Source organism: Aquila chrysaetos, chromosome 1, assembly GCF_900496995.4.
Source record: "Aquila chrysaetos chrysaetos chromosome 1, bAquChr1.4, whole genome shotgun sequence".
Classification (NCBI taxonomy): Eukaryota; Metazoa; Chordata; class Aves; order Accipitriformes; family Accipitridae; genus Aquila; species Aquila chrysaetos.
Window position 1 is genome coordinate 48673507 of NC_044004.1, and position 16180 is coordinate 48689686.

A 16180-nucleotide genomic window follows, 5' to 3' on the forward strand; every position below is an offset into this window, starting at 1 on the left:
GTGTGGTATTTAAGTTTCATATTATGTATGCTTATGTATGAAAAGGCAGGGGTGCCAGGGTGGTGTGTTTTTGCTTTTTTTTAATGTTTGTTTAAGATTTATTACTTACAACAGCAGCTGTAAAATTCTGCATGAAATTCAAAATACAAGAGTAGAAAGTGTAGCAAATTATTTCAACACTAAAAATAAGCTACTGTTGTATAAACTATTACAGGTAATAAAAATCTTTTAAACAAATTATCTTTTCAAAACAAATTTAATCAAGCTAACCAAAACAATTTAACATTCAATTTCACTAATCTTTAAAGTGAAATGTTTAATACACACATGTGCTTTGAAGAATTATTCATCAATAAACATGTAATGTGAATTTCCAGTAATTATGTATCGGTGTGGTGTTCTTTTTTCTTTCGTGGCAAGATCCAAAGCAACAAATTCCAAACTTTTCTTCTTCGGGGCAATTCAAGCCAAATAGGGTGTACAGTTGGCTGCAGGAAAAGAGGGGGAAGAAAGAGACTTTTGATTTCAGCAAACATACTGCATTACCTATTCCCAGATGGACTTAACTATTAAGGAACTTAAGATAACGGTGTATTGAAAGCATTCACAGTCTTACGCCAATGCTGCATTCTTCCCTTTCCTCTGCACCCCTAATACTAACTCAAATCATTAAGATATTATTTAGTCAACAGTTCAGGCAACATCAGAAAGGACCTAGTAAAGAGAAATGAAAAATGAGAACTTATTAAACTCAGTTTTTCTCCTAAAAGCCTTATACTTTAAAAAAAAAAAACAAAACATTCTTTGGTACTTAACATAAGCATTTTCTCAGCCTACATATATATATATTTTTTTCACCAGACTTTACAATAATGACCCTTTAGTGGAGGTGAAACAGACACAAAATACTAATGAAGACAACTTTAAATGTGCATATTAGATCACTGTTGAGTTGTATTAATTTGTTACATGTATCATACATATAACAGCAGCAGTCTTTCATACTGCATATTTAACACTTTAGATCAGAATGTACTATTAACTAAGTACCAAGTTCTGCCAGACATACACTGCATAAACAAAACTCAACTTCATTGTAGTCATCAATGGACTAGAAAAGGGCACTAAATTCGGTCCTCTTTTGAAGTGACTGACTACTGAAGTCAGTCAAGTTATTTCATGGATAAACATAGTTCAACATTGTTGTATCTTTCTCACTTATTTTTCTCAAAGTTCTCCTACACAGGCCCAGATTTACAAATTTATGTTCCCTGTTCGTAAGCAGCAGCAACAGAAAAATAACTGAATCTTCAGGACAAATCCTGGGTAACTCAGATTAGAAGCTTCCAGCAGTAAAGTTAACACCAAGCATGGATTTAATGCTATTTTCAAACTGCCTTATAAGCTTTTAAAAACCAATCTCACAACACTCACAGAAGATAGTAATCCCCATTTTAAAAAATGAAAGAGGCCTCAGAAGTGACAGACATCCACACTTAAATTCATCCACAATAGTATATTCAGAAAAAGAGAACATCTACCCTTGTAGCATAAAATGCAGAAAGTTAAAAATAACACTTTTTGCAAATCAGAGGAGACGTTAGTCTCTTTCTTTTACATGAAACCAACTATCCAAAGAAATAGTTCCAAGTCACCAGTGCAGTAACAACTCCACTTCTGAACATAAATTTAAACCCAAGCTGGAAATGCAAATAATTCAGAAATGACTGAAAAACTACTCAGAGTCATTTCAGGAATAAAAACCATAACCTTGCTTTGTGCTGCAGAATCCACATTAACACCAGACTGGATGATCCATCAGCAGGTCTACAGCAGTACTGCTATGGTCTCCTTTGAAAAAAGCCAAAACTGTACAGAGTATTTCTACAAGCCTTCTCAGAGGTGTGTATGTGGAGAAATAACCCTGAGACCAACTTCCCTAACAAAACAGCCCAAACGGTGCAGCTAAGACAATGTCTCTGAGGGGACAAAAACCTGCACCAAACACAATCCCAGGAGGTTTACTCGCCTCTAGTATCCCACTGTGCTGCATTCAGGGACAGCAAAGTTATACATGCTTGCTCAGGGGCTGTGATAAAAACCATTATGTTTAAGTTATCTGACAAATATTTAAGACTTCTAAATTCATACTGTTAAGGAACATCTTACAGTACATTCCGAGCCTTTCTAAAAATCACTGGGAAAAAACCAAACCCCCAATTACCACTTATCATCTGTATTTGCTAAACAAAGCCAGCAATTTCTCCATTTTTTTAAACATCCTTCTTACATTTTGTACCAGGCTGTTGCTTGTTCCAACAGCAATATAGTTAATTTTGATGATAAAGCAAACCAAGGTAGTGTTGAAGAAAATCCCTACAACAAAACAGTAAACCAAAAACATTTCACTTGAACTTTAATGTCCAAAATCTAGGACAGCAGTCTACCAATACCTTTGTTCTGAGACCCAGATGCTGAGTAGACTTTTGAACTAGTTTATATGAGTTTTATCCTTGACTTGTAAATTGCTACTGCATGCAGTATTTAAGAAGCTTAAACAAGTGAATTCATAGTAGTAAGATACAATGCTTGCTCCACCTGTTTCAGTATTTTTACTATATACATTCTATGTGGTGAACTGGAATTAAACATGGTTATTTATGTGCTATAGTTAGTTATTAAAATGCTTTTCCTTGATTCAGAGATTTATCAGTATATTTTCCTTTTAAATACTTTCTGTAAATACTTTAAAATACTCTTTTCTACCTAAAAACTAATTTCTTAAATTGTGTCTCAGTGAGATGCCACAGAATAGCATGCATGAGTGGAAAAAGAATAGCCTACTGTGGAATACATGTCTAAAACCCAGCAGATCCCCAAAACTGAGGAAACTTTACCGAAACTTCTTCCCCATCACCCTTAAGTCAGACTCAGTAGGGAAAGAACTCCCCAGGACTCAGCCTTTGCTATAGAAGGTGTTATCCTAAGGCCTAGAAAGAGGTTCTGACATCTTCCGGTATTTCCTTAAACCAGTCGAATTCCACCAGCAGTAAGTGAAAACAAACAAACAAAAAACAAAAAACCCAATCATTCTCAGCAGAAAGTTCTGCTTTTCCAGGCTTCAGATGTTTACTCTTACTGAAGATAGGGAGGTGGAGGTTCTCCTGCAATTCAGAGCACATCTACGCAACTTCAAGTTCTCTTCTGCCTATACTTCAGAGTCATCTGGATAAGCCAGGTTGATTCCATAAGCTACAAAGCTACATTACTGATGCAAAGGACCTGAATGATAAATAACACCTCCTATTTTGGGATTGACTCTGCACTAACACTGCTTCTGGACCAGAGGTGGAATATAGAGTCTGTGTTAATGAGCACAACTACACAGTCTCCAAATTGGAGCTGCCTCACATCTAGTCAGCCTCCAGGACAGGCAAGAGTAGAAAGTCTTACATGTTTTTCTAACTGGATACCACATTTAACAGCCAAGCACTATTTTGCAACCACTAAGGTACTGTGTAACTTCTAAAGACACAGACTTATTTCTGTTCCAATGAGATTGAAATTAACAGAAAAGGCGTTAATTTCTTCTACAGGGCATTCAGGTTTTTTCCTATTCTGTTGTCCCATCCCATGTCCCCCCCCCCCAAACATTCACCTTCTGGAACTTCCAACATGTAGCTCTGCTCCCCTTCTCACAAACGGACATCCAGACATGTAATTTCCATATATTTAAACAAGCCTGAGTTTTTTCACTCCCTTATCTGTTCATGATTTATCTTGTAACATTGAAATATAGCTTATTCATCTCTCAGTGAAATCATAGCTTTCTGTATTTTCTCCAAGCATCGTTTTCAAATATTCAGGTGACACCAAGTGGTTAATTGTTGTACTGCTGTCTGTTCAAGATTACTGTATGCAGTAACAACCAAGTATTCTGTTATGTGAAAATAAATAAATACCCATCACCAAAAAAGCCAAAGTGCTTTGAGGTTATTAATCATAACAGTCCAATTTGAAAATGCTATCAAAGCAGCCCTTTCTCATTCACTTACCTTAGTCTGCCTATATGCTTTAAAAAGAAAAAAAACCTGTACACGTCATCAAAAATTAAGTGGGCAAAAAAATTAAGTTCCTGTAAGAGAAGTTACTTACCAGAAGGAATTATTCCCTGTGTCATCTTTGTACACTCAAGCTTATAGTAAGTCGCTTCCAAGAAGAAACACGCTTAGGCTCTTCTCAAAATCACTGCTACTTATTAAAAAAAACTAAACACACACAAACCCACACCCAAAAAAACAAACCCACACCACATGCATCCATGCAGCATCATTCAATATGCCAAACCATACAACAGACAGTTCAGTGATGAGGGATCCTGTCACATCTACCAACTCTTCTTTAGCTTCAGATGTTTCTTTCAACATCCTGTATATAAGCTTTAAAATACTGTTAATTTAAATTCACCTTAAAATGTTTTCCCTATAGGACTTGTAACTATAACTGAAGAGAAAAATCTCAACTCATACTTTCTTAATTTTTTTTAAACTTGTTTGCATTCTGGATTTGGCCACAGCTGTGAATAATCACTCTTAGGCTAATTTTTTAAAATTGTTCTCAAGATTCTTTCCCAAAGAAGTATAGGAGAGAAAATATTATCTTTAGATAATCCTGCCTGTAAGCCACAAAATGGGCAGGTATGCATGGTCGAGCATAGAACCTGAAGCTATCTTCATTATTCTTTAAAGGAGGGCCTCACACCACTATTTTGAGTTTAGCATCCTTTTTTTATGTTCAGGATTACATGGGTTATAAAGGTACAGCCCTAATTTTCATAGCTAGAAAAAACAGAAACAGACCCTCAACCAGTAAAATGCCACCCACAGTGTGTACAAAACCAGGCACAGATGCTTAGCCATTTTATTATTAAAAATAAATAATTCTCATCACTTTGACCATCTGAAAGTATCACCTTCTGGAGGTGACCTACTAATGCAAACCAAACATATCACTGCTAAAGTGGAGACAATGTGTAAGGCTTTGCGCTTTGGAGATTCTTCTTCCTCTAAGACCTTTTGGGCGTGCAAAATCAAAACCAAGGAGAAGCAAAATTCTAAGCAAGAAGAAAAAGCTTGTTTATGTTTCAGTCATGCATTGCAAAAAGGGATAATAGTCAAGCCTGAATTAAGTCTGCTACAAACTCATCAAAAAGAAAAAAAATCTCGCTGCAGCCTAAGTATCAAGAGGCTTCCAGAACAAGTGTTAAGTAGGAGTATGAGGAAGAGAAGGATGGCAAGATTATTTTAAGTTTGCTGTTAGCAGTAGGTTTTCCAATCCACCAAAACTAGAACAGGTGAGGGGAAAAAAAAAAGAAGGAAAAAAAAAAAAAAGAAGGGAGTGGGAATAGAGGGGAACAGAAAAGTCTCCCTCAGGAACAGAACCAGTCATCACTAACATAGGACTCCACTTAAGCTTTCAGTTACTATTTCTGCTTCCATTTCCCTTAAAATTTTGTTTCACTGGGCCAAAATTATGAAGTAAAAGCATTTTAATAAACACTTCTTCATCTGCTCTCATTTCTCCTCCTTACATTTCCAAAGCAGAATCAAGCTTTAAATCTTGTGGATGCAGTCCTGGGCCCTGTATGCATGCACAGCTAATCAGAAAAGGATTATTTACTGTATAGTACGATCTCATTGTGCTTCTATCCAGGGCTGCACTATACAGGACCACCAAGTCTGATGCCTCAGACACTGCCTGGCCCACACACAGTAGGCACTATCCACAGAGAACGCCACTTCTTTCAAACCTGGAAGTCCATGGCTTAAGAAGGCTGATATTCTAGAATATGAAACTAGAATGTGAAAAAACACAACAGTCTATTAATAATGGAAATAATAGTAACTGAAGCACAACCTGTTTGAACTTCCTAGGTATCATAAGAAACTTGGAAAGAACTTGCCTACCACCATTCCAAAACCCACAACACCCTGCCAAACAACTCTGGCATTGCTCCAATTCTGAATTAAAAAAAACCAAACCAAAACAACAACACTAACCAACAACCCACCCCAACCAAAAAACCCTCAACTTTCTACACACAATTGGACAAGAAACTAGTTTGTATTACCTGAACAAGCCTATCGTCTCCAATGTAATTCTTCACAGAAAGAATTCTACACAGAAAGAAAAAAGAGAAAAAAACCAAACCCCTGGTTCCAGGACTCATTAGAAACATTTTTTTTATAATGACAGAAAAGTATTTATATTGTTCTACAAAAGACTAGCAATTCATTTCATGATACAGCATCTACTGAGTTAGTCACGCTGAAAGAAGCCATGCAACAAATACACAAGATCGTTACTCAGCAGATCAGAGAAATTACATGACGGTTCATAATACCTGCAAAATTATAAAGATCAGTCCTATCTCATCTTCAAATATACCAGGATGTAAAGGCCAGAAAGATAAAAAGAGCTAACTAAGCAGAAGAGAAACCATTCAAAAGAACAAGTGGAATAAATTATATAAAGCTTTGCCTGGAAGTATGACTAGTTTTCAAACCATTATTGTATGGCTCTGTAACGGCCTCCAAATCTGTGTACCAAAGAGCCAAAATTCTGATTTCTTTGAGGATGAAATCTGTTCAGATGATGACTACAATTACTAATGAAACAACCTAGCACTAGAAATCAGTTCTGTGTTCTGAATGCTGTGTGCTGAATGTTCTGAAAAATGCTGGGCAGGAACTAGATGACAAAAGTGTTACATTTTGTATTATTTATTTATTCACTTTATAGAGTAACAGGGATAACGCTGTCAGAACTGCAGTGATCTGCCATCTTAGTTATGAAAAGAACAGATTTTACCATAGCTTTTTATAATATAAAAATGTCCCTTTTCTAGTAGTTGCATTCTGAGTTTAAGAAATGGCATATATACAAATGAAGATGCTAGACTTAGAAAGTAATTAAGAATAACTGTATCCCTATTTTCTCCCATTTTCTGGTTGAAAAAAAAAAAAAAAACCCCAAACACTAAATGACAGCACTCTTTACCCAAAGATAATCCATATAGAGCAATGTAATGATACTCTTATTGCCTCACGAATGTCTATAAAGAGGAATCAAAAAAGCTTCCCAAACCTATTTATTTATCTGAATATGGATCCACCACTTCTGTTTTCCCTACTGATAATAAATCAAGAACACAGACATCCTTTCAAATAAATTTTCAGCACCATAATCATCACACAACGACCTTATACCCAAGTCACTTAACATCACCTAGTTCTTCCTTATAAATCATTACAGTAGGTAAACATAAGCAAAAATGACCCTAGCATCGCACTGTATAGATGTTTACAGTGTTTCTTCAGTACTCTCACCTGATGGTCCAGACTCAGTTGACTATACAAGAAACAATTCTGCTGTAGACTAACTTATACTTTATATACATACACAAGCCAAGATACATACACAATTTTAAAGTAACTTTTCTAGCTTCAGTTCTTAAGAACTAATTGAAAGCGTTTATGCTTACCTAGATGTAGAAGTGTGAACTGTGCTGCCAATTCCTTTGCACCTTCTACTGTTGCACAGAGTTTGTCTGGCATGAAATAACTCTGGGAACCATCTGCAATACTAGGAATAAGCACCTTGTACACCAAGAGTATTTTCCCATCCTGACTTGTGGTTGAATACAAGTAGTATTCTGGCGGTGTCCAGTTATTTTTATTGCAAAAATAATCCAGATGCATTGCTGCAGAACTGAAGTGACTGGATTTTAAAGAATACATGCTAATTGGAGTAAGCTTTATTCCTGGAAAAAATGGGTATGTACATCTTTCAACTTCAGTGGGGCCTGGACTGTGCTGACCATTAAGACGAACCAAAAGATTTGCTGGTTTCCCTAAGGATTTTTGATGACCATCTTCTTTGTTAGGAAAACCTAAGAGATTTTCAGAACTGGGACTTATCTGACCATTAAAATGTTGCTTCCAAATACTTTCTTTGTTAACTGGCTTTGCCAGTGTTACCTCAATACTAGCTCCATCAATGCACTTTCCATTCATTACAGACATAGCAGCAACTGCATCTTCTCGATGGAAAAAATGAACAAAAGCATAGTCTCTCAGCTTCTTTACACGTTCAACTACTCCTGGCTTGAACTTGTTGAATTCAGCTTTAATTGTGTCCTCTGTAGTAGATATCATTAAATTTCTTACATACAATACTTTAACTCTCTGCATTGTTTCTTCATCAACTTCTTTCTCAGGGTCTGCCCAGTCTACTTGAATAGTATGACCCCAGAGCTGGAATGTTCCTATAGCAAAGAAGCATTACATCAATGAGAAATACGCAAATGAAAACAAAATCATTCTTATCAACTACCTCAAAAAAAAAGCAAACATGATGCATGCCACATTAAACTGTTTTTTGTTGCCTGCACCTACTTAAGAAAGATATGTAAAATATCGCTACTTAAAATTATCAAAGAAAATAAGACTCTGCAAAAATTTGGTGTTCTATCTGTACCCTTTGAGTTCATTAAGCACCATAAGTTGTCAAAACATAGACTTTGTGATTTTGTGACATGCATATACACGTGTATATAAAGCAACCATAAGCAACATATTTTACTAGCTAGTATACACAGGCTCTTCAATAATATTACCATTTTAAAAAGTAAGGTCAACACCTGGAAGTCATCTAAACGTATATGAACTAGCACAAGCCTTACTCTATGTTGCAGCAGACAACAAAACCATAAACTTCAAAAAAAGCTCACCTTGTTACTCATTTCATGCCAACATTTTGCATATCACACAACTAGTTTATTTTACATTCAGTGATCTGGTCATATTTCTCCCATTACCTTGCAAGGCCTGTATACGTCTTAGGTAACACTCCTCCCTAACACTCTGTCAGGAATTAACATGAGACTTGCCTACATCTTAGCCTTAATAAATACAGGGAGTTTTGTCATTCATTTCAGCAAGGCCAATGCTGTCTTATCTGTTTTAATGACTTTGCTTCTCCAACTATATTGTTCCATTTCCCCCCTATTTAATTTCTCTTCCTTTCTCTTCTAGAATTTCCCTTTTTAACTGTACCTTTACCCATTCCCTTCTCTTTCAGCATATTTAATCCATTCTACTTTCCCTCCCTCAAAATGTATAAAACAAGGTGCAAAGAAAAAGTCATCTTCTACCTGTTAAACCCTGTAAAATTATTTTCTAGTAAAACATTAAAGATCTACTTTCAAACACTTTTAAGATATGAAACACCAATAACATCACTCATGACACTCAAAGAAAATAAGGGACACATTCCAAGTGCTATATTTTTTAAGCTTAGCTTTAAGAGAATTCACGTGCAGGGACTAATGCATGCAAATGAGAACTGGATGCCCAAGCAAATACATTATCTTGGTGTAAATTACAGTAGCAGGCATCTGTTTTATAAACAGAAGTTCTTTCATTCTCAGAACTGCTTAAATTTCAGCTTTAAAAAAAAAAAAAAAAAAAAAAATCAAAAAAACAAAAACCACAACAAAAAAAACCCAAACAAAAAAACCCTCATTCCTGAACCAAAAAAAAAAAAAAAAAAAAAAAAATAATCCTCTTTAGCTGAAAGGCACTACTGCAGTTTTGTAACTCCCAAGATACCTTAAAGAAAGGAAAACAAGGATGATCGACCACCCCCCACAAAATGGAGACAGATACTCCCAAAAAACCTCAATTTAATTACAAATAGCTTTACCTGGGATCAGCCGCCTTCTAGCCATTGCAGCTGCTCTGTGAGATTCATATTCTACAAAAGCAAAGCCACGATTTTTAGTTTTGTCAGTGGCATTTGGATAAACAATGACATCCACCACTCCTTCTGTAACTTTTTTCATTTCATTCAGTATTTCTTCCTTCTTCTTTTCTTTTGGAATTGCTCCAATAAATAGTCTGCAGTTGTCCAAGCTTACGCAGACACCAATAAATTTCCCTGGACGAATTTCGTAATTATTCAGAATCTTGATGGCTAGCTGGGCTTCCTCTTTAGTAGTGTACATCACAAAAGCATAGCCTCGATTCTCACCACTGAATTCCATCATCAGTCTGAACTCATAGATCTTCCCAGCTCTCTCGAAAACAGGAACTAGTTCATCTTCATACATATCACGAGGAATCTTACCCACAAAAACTTCACATCCACGAGGTGGTGGAGGACCCTCCCAACCTTAAAATAAATTGTTCAACAACAATCTTAGTACAAATGCCGGATAGGCACACTTCCCTCCCTCCCTCCCCCAATTTGGAGGTGGGAATTATTTATTTATTTTTAGTCTCAATTTAAAACTAGCATATTCTTATCCATTATTTCATTCTTATTTTTGTTATGTTGAAATTAAAAAATGCCATAAGCCCACAACTTGTATCCGTTTTAATTCCATCTTGGTTTTTTCACTGGAATCTGTATGACAGCCCACTGAACCAAGCATTATTTAAAACACTGACAGGTTTGCTGTAAGAGCCTACATTTCAATCATTTTTTACCCCTTAAACTTATGTGTCAGTTATTAATACAACTGATAGGTTGATAACTGGGAAAGAACTTAAGTTGTATTTTCTACTCGCACATGTTTCTCTGCACTTCTTGCTCATATTTTATGAAATTTTGGTCAGGGTCCCCAGTGCAGTATTTTTTTTCTTCCTTCACATCATTCAAAATGTCCAAACATTTTGCTTCCACCTTCTCCATTCATCTACAAAAACAGGACTCCCTAAGGAAGGTAGGATATGGAGCTGTGCTTTTTTCAATAGCCAAAAAGACTGAACACTTTTGCTTTAAAAACAGACCACAGTTTTCAAGGGCTGGAGCTGGATGGTAGGAAAAAAGAAATTAAAAAAATCCACAGGACAAGTAAGTCCCTAGTTCACATCTGAAAGTTACAAGAAGATCCATGCTTCTGTCCTTAAGCCAAGGACATTCATACACTCTTTTATATCTCTGCCATGTACGCTGAAGGGTATGATCAACAGATAATGTAAAAATGCATACATACATTTAAAAACATGGAGTTATGGTCTGCAAATATGGCACCTGATTTTCCCAAAATATGCATTTTTTTAAAAAAATAAATTTTTATTGGTTTTGTTTGGGTTTTTTTAAACAAAATAAACAAATCAGGCAGAAGTTTTGAAGGCAGAAAAACAGTTACATCATAACTAACAGTTTTTTTCTAAAGCTTTGACAAGAAAGGTTCTCCACAGGAGAGAAAGCAAGGAGTACAAAGCTGGTAGAAAAAAATAACACAAAATTTGGTAAGTAAGTACTCATATGAAATGACAAAACATAAGGAGGCAAGGTGAAAAAAATTACTGTTGACAAGTTAAAACAAGAAGATAATTAAATATTTTACTTTGGCTTGAAGTTCAGAATAAATTAGGTGATTTTGTAATTAACTTTAAAGTTTTTCCTTCATATAAGTATCATCAAAGAGCACATAATTTCTCATTTAAAAAATTTTTACTAGAACTGGGAAATTTTTGCCTTCTCACAGAATAAATTTTCATCTATAAGCTGTACACTAAGAACTACATGGTACACAGGGAAACTACCAAGGCATCAGAATTGACAGGCATTTGGAGCCACACTGCCATGGCTTATCTAGGAAAAAGTTTGGCTCTGTTCCACAGAGCATTCAACATCTTTATCATTTTCAGCTTTATAAACATTTACGACCACTTCAGCTGAGGTCTGACAGAACATGGCAAGTAACACAGTCTGCAAGCTAGTACTGCTATCAATCACATCATGCCAGTCAGTTGCCCACATAAAAACACATAAACCAACAGTACGCCACTTAGCAGCTCCAAAGACAAAAGCAACTGCACACCTTAATCAGCAAAAAAGGGAGGAGGCTGCTTTACTGCATAGGCAAGTCATGAAATTAAATAACAATGTTCATTTATTAACTAGACAAACTTTTACCATCATCCTCAGCCTGGTAACTGATTAAACAGTGATTCTCAGTAAGTAAAAGCCATCTACCATTCAAAAAGCCACCTGTCTAATTTTAAAGCTGCATACTAACTTAGCATTACAGCACATTAATGCCAACTGAGAAGTTATGACTCCTGACTTAAAGAAAACCTGGCCTGTGCCACATTTGCCAATGAGCAACATGTATTTAACGGAGCAAACATGGAAACAGTTAACGAAAAGCACCATTCTTCAAGTAGTTACCAACTGACCAGAGAGTTTCCTTGACTGGGTACTTAATTTATCACTGGACAACAGATTATGGGATTCCTTTTTTTGCAGCAGTCCAAGTAATCAAACTTCAATCAACATTATAGTTATAATCCTCCCCCTGTTAGTGAAATCAATGCCATCTCAAATTTTCTTCCATGTAATTCTAATGAGTTACACACCTAATGACGTCATTATGTCTGCAGCAATCTAAGCACAGGACCCAAACAAAGCAATGAAAATTCGCTTTCTTAACCTTTTTTTTCCTTCTCTTTTCTCCTACACCCATCCCGATACATTTTCCATGAGTAGCATAAACTGAACAAGAACTGTGCTGCTGCCAATTGAGGTGGGGGAAAAAAATATAAATTTTTAGGGTAATTTTGATGACCTGCTTGCTTGCTCTGGATAATGTGCCAGTCACATAAACAAGATGGTAACAGGAAAACAGAGCTGACAGAGAGACTATCTCCTTTGGCAGCAACACAAGCTTATAGAAACCACATCTTAAACAAGCAAAATTCACAGCGAAACTCCTCATTTACAAACAGTTATTGTAATTCCTTTCAAGCCATCTCAAATATTCAAGTCTCATCTGGCCTAGAAAACCATTTATAGTAACTCTGGGTAATTTCCAACCTCAGCAAGTATGAAAATACATGAAGATTTAAGGGAGAGGTATATAATTAATGTCAATGAACAGATTTATGGAAGATATACCTTGTCAAACACATCTAGTTTCAGAAAAGATTAACAAATTTCGTTAATAAAAGTAACTTTGCCAAACAAATACACTTAATACTGCCTAATGTTCTAATTAAAAATCATAATTATAATGTAAAAAAATGTATTAAATAATTTAAGAACAGGCTGGGCCCTCAGGAATTAGTGATTCCCTGCAGTTCTTTTTCCAGTGCCATTTTAAAAAAAACTTCACAGGGCTTCCTTTGGCTATTTTATATAGGCTAGTAAAAGTATGTACATAATTTTAGACGGGAAAAACTTCCAAAGAGAAATAATTTTGATGCAGCTGTATCTTAAACTACACATAGCAATGAGCAACACTGTTGATGCTTACAAGCATAACTTACAAAGATACGGGATCACAGGCCACAAGTGAGAATTAACTGAAACAGCAGCACAAGGAATTCTCCTTCCTTCTGCTTGTGTACGTGCATAATCTGACTCAAAAAGAAGAGTTACTATACTCCGTGAGATACAATCAGGACAAATGGCAAAATTCTTGTACATTGCTGATGTCAACAATGACACTGGAAAAATTATTCAAAATAAAAGAAATGCTTCATAAAGATTTAAGGCATTTGACTCATTTCATCAGAATAACAAGAAATTTTAAGATAAAGGTAACTGACAGCGTTATTACAGAGAATTACAGGTACTAGGTATTTCATCAAGAACATTAAAGAACTATTTCAGAGTAGAGATAAAGCGCAAATTCAGCAGGAAAGATGCTAACCATTTTAACAAGCTAAATGTAGGAGCAGATAATCCCACCTTTTAGAGTTCTCAAAATCAAACCCAGACACTTTTCTGAAAATGTGTTTTAGCCAAAAAAAGTCATCAGGCTCAACTGAGCAGAAAGTAAATATGTAAGATACACAGAAGTTCAAATTAAATGATCTAGAAGCCACTTATTTTCTTAATGTATTCTTGAGAAGAACAAAACGACATTTTGGTAGGGAAAAAAACCTCAACAAAGTTTAACTCTTGAATACGGCAATAATGACAGAAAAGATAATCAGGAAAAAAATATAAAAAATATATCTACTGAACTATTCCTCCTCCTCTGTTCAAATATGTTCACTCAAAACAATAACAAATTCAATCATTTTGGTTTTATCCATTTATTTCACAAACTTTCAGCCTTTGCAGCACGAGATAAACCTACTAGTTCCAGCATTTGTATAAGCATGGATTAAAATTGAATGATCTTGCAACATCTTCAAACAAAAACACCCCTTATCAGTCCTACTTAAAACTAAGTGTCATTTAAATTTATCTTGGAAAGCAAATTCAAAGTGCTGAACAATGGCTTTTCCTTGCATTGCCTGTAAGCGTTACTTGTTTTCTACAAACTAAATCTGCAGCAGCAGTTTCAGTAAAAGTATTTTAGCAGAGGATAGGGCTATTTCAAGAGATTTATTATTGCTAAGTTACTTGTCATAGTATCAGACATGTTTTTGAAATAGCATTTAATACACAAGAAAAAATTAAGTCTTCCAATGCAGTAACAACCTGAAAACTGTTTACTAAATCCAATAGCCACTGTTTCCAAATTGCAACGTACATATTCCATATACCACAGGACTTAATTCTACTTTTTTTTTTGTCACTGACTTTAGCGGAAATATAATTAGGCATATAGAAAAACATTTTAGTGACAAGGCACGTTTTCACTGTCGCAATAACTTTCCAGTCCAAGTGCACAAGTCTCCCATTTGCATCGTGACAATAAATCTCAAACCACCATAAATTAACCAAGATGATGATTGTAGTTTTTATAGCATCAATACAATCTCTGTTATTCTCTGGGATTTTTATCAACTGTTGTATTCTGTTTATACATGGATAAATACTCAACAATTTCTGTTTTCCAGTGTATTAAGTGAAAGAACAGTAACACATGAATATTAAACTCTGACTGTTGTACTTAACTGTTAAAAACACATCCAATGAATGATAAAAGCTCCAGCTCAACATTTATCAATTTTTCCTCTCAGAATGAAAGGGGGGTGGGGGGGCAGAGATTATATTAGATATGGAGAACAGATTAGTTCACTCTGAAAACAAAACGAGTGCGATTATCTTCACTGGTGTTATCTCAGAGAACAGAGATTAGTAAAAAAAAAAATTGCTTTGTCCCATGCAAGTGGTAAGACAAGAAATGAAGGTTATGCCTGCTATCACCAACTTGTTTTTCCCTTCTGTATCACTAAATGTTTTCAAGTGTGTTCTAAGTCATATGGAACACACTCAGTATTTTCAGCTCCACATTTGTTTTGCTACCTGTCAACTTTAGCTGCTTTTAAAGCCATGACTTCTTAAATCCACCAAGAGCAAATGTTCAACATAGTCTTAAATGACATCTTAAAAGACATCTTAAACTGCTGGAAACTGTAAAGCGTATCAGGACCCTGTATGTGTTGTGTTTCTTTAACTCTTTCCCTAAGCATCTACTACTGGTCACTGTCAAGATACAGGACATGGGGCTACACAAATTTTCAGTCTGATTCAGAATAGCTCTCCTCACAGAAAATAAACTCCAACTTTGTAATCTCAAAAGACATGCTTACCTGGTGGAGGACCACCGAATTTTCTTTGCCCGTTTTCTTGAACCATGCTGTATCCAGTCTTCTCCATCAGGGCCAGTAAAGCAGCTTCATTCTGAGTGCCACTTCGGCTTTTGCCACATCCATTTGCTGCAGCTTTATTCTCCTCATGCATATCTGCAATAGCTTCAAAAGAACATCGCAAGTATTTCAATTCAGATAATTCTAAGTTGTTATATGTATACAGAAGCTACCAAAGCACAGAAAAACAACTTATGCTATACTTGCCTATTTACTGTGACTTTGTTTAGCATAAGGCTTCAATTCTGCATCCAACTACTATCATCTATATATCTGCTTTCAAAACATTGTTCTGTAGCTATGCTAAACTTGACCTTTAACCAGTAACTATATATGCTATAGTCAAACTTTCCTAAGTGGTATCACAACTATGTACAGTATGCTGTCCTTCAAGTAGAATAATGAATTCTTTCATAAATTATGTTATCACAGTTGTGTAGAGACCCATATGCTACTTGAAGTGACAAGTTCCACTTTCTTATTACTACATTTTATAGAAATACCAATTATTTTAAAACTGTATTTTAATACAAAAATACTTAAGAAGTACATTAAGTCCA

General features: G+C 35.5%; 1 protein-coding gene across 1 annotated transcript; it reads right to left on the reverse strand.

Moving 5' to 3' along the window:
* Positions 1 to 462: 462 nt before the first annotated feature.
* Positions 463 to 15758, reverse strand: RBM46 (RNA binding motif protein 46). Its single transcript, XM_030016530.2, has 5 exons — positions 15564 to 15758; positions 9766 to 10233; positions 7544 to 8326; positions 2030 to 2089; positions 463 to 488 (listed from the first exon to the last, which is right to left on the reverse strand). Exons 1-5 carry the CDS (start codon positions 15712 to 15714, stop codon positions 463 to 465), a joined length of 1488 nt encoding a protein of 495 aa, XP_029872390.1. The 5' UTR covers positions 15715 to 15758.
* Positions 15759 to 16180: the final 422 nt, after the last annotated feature.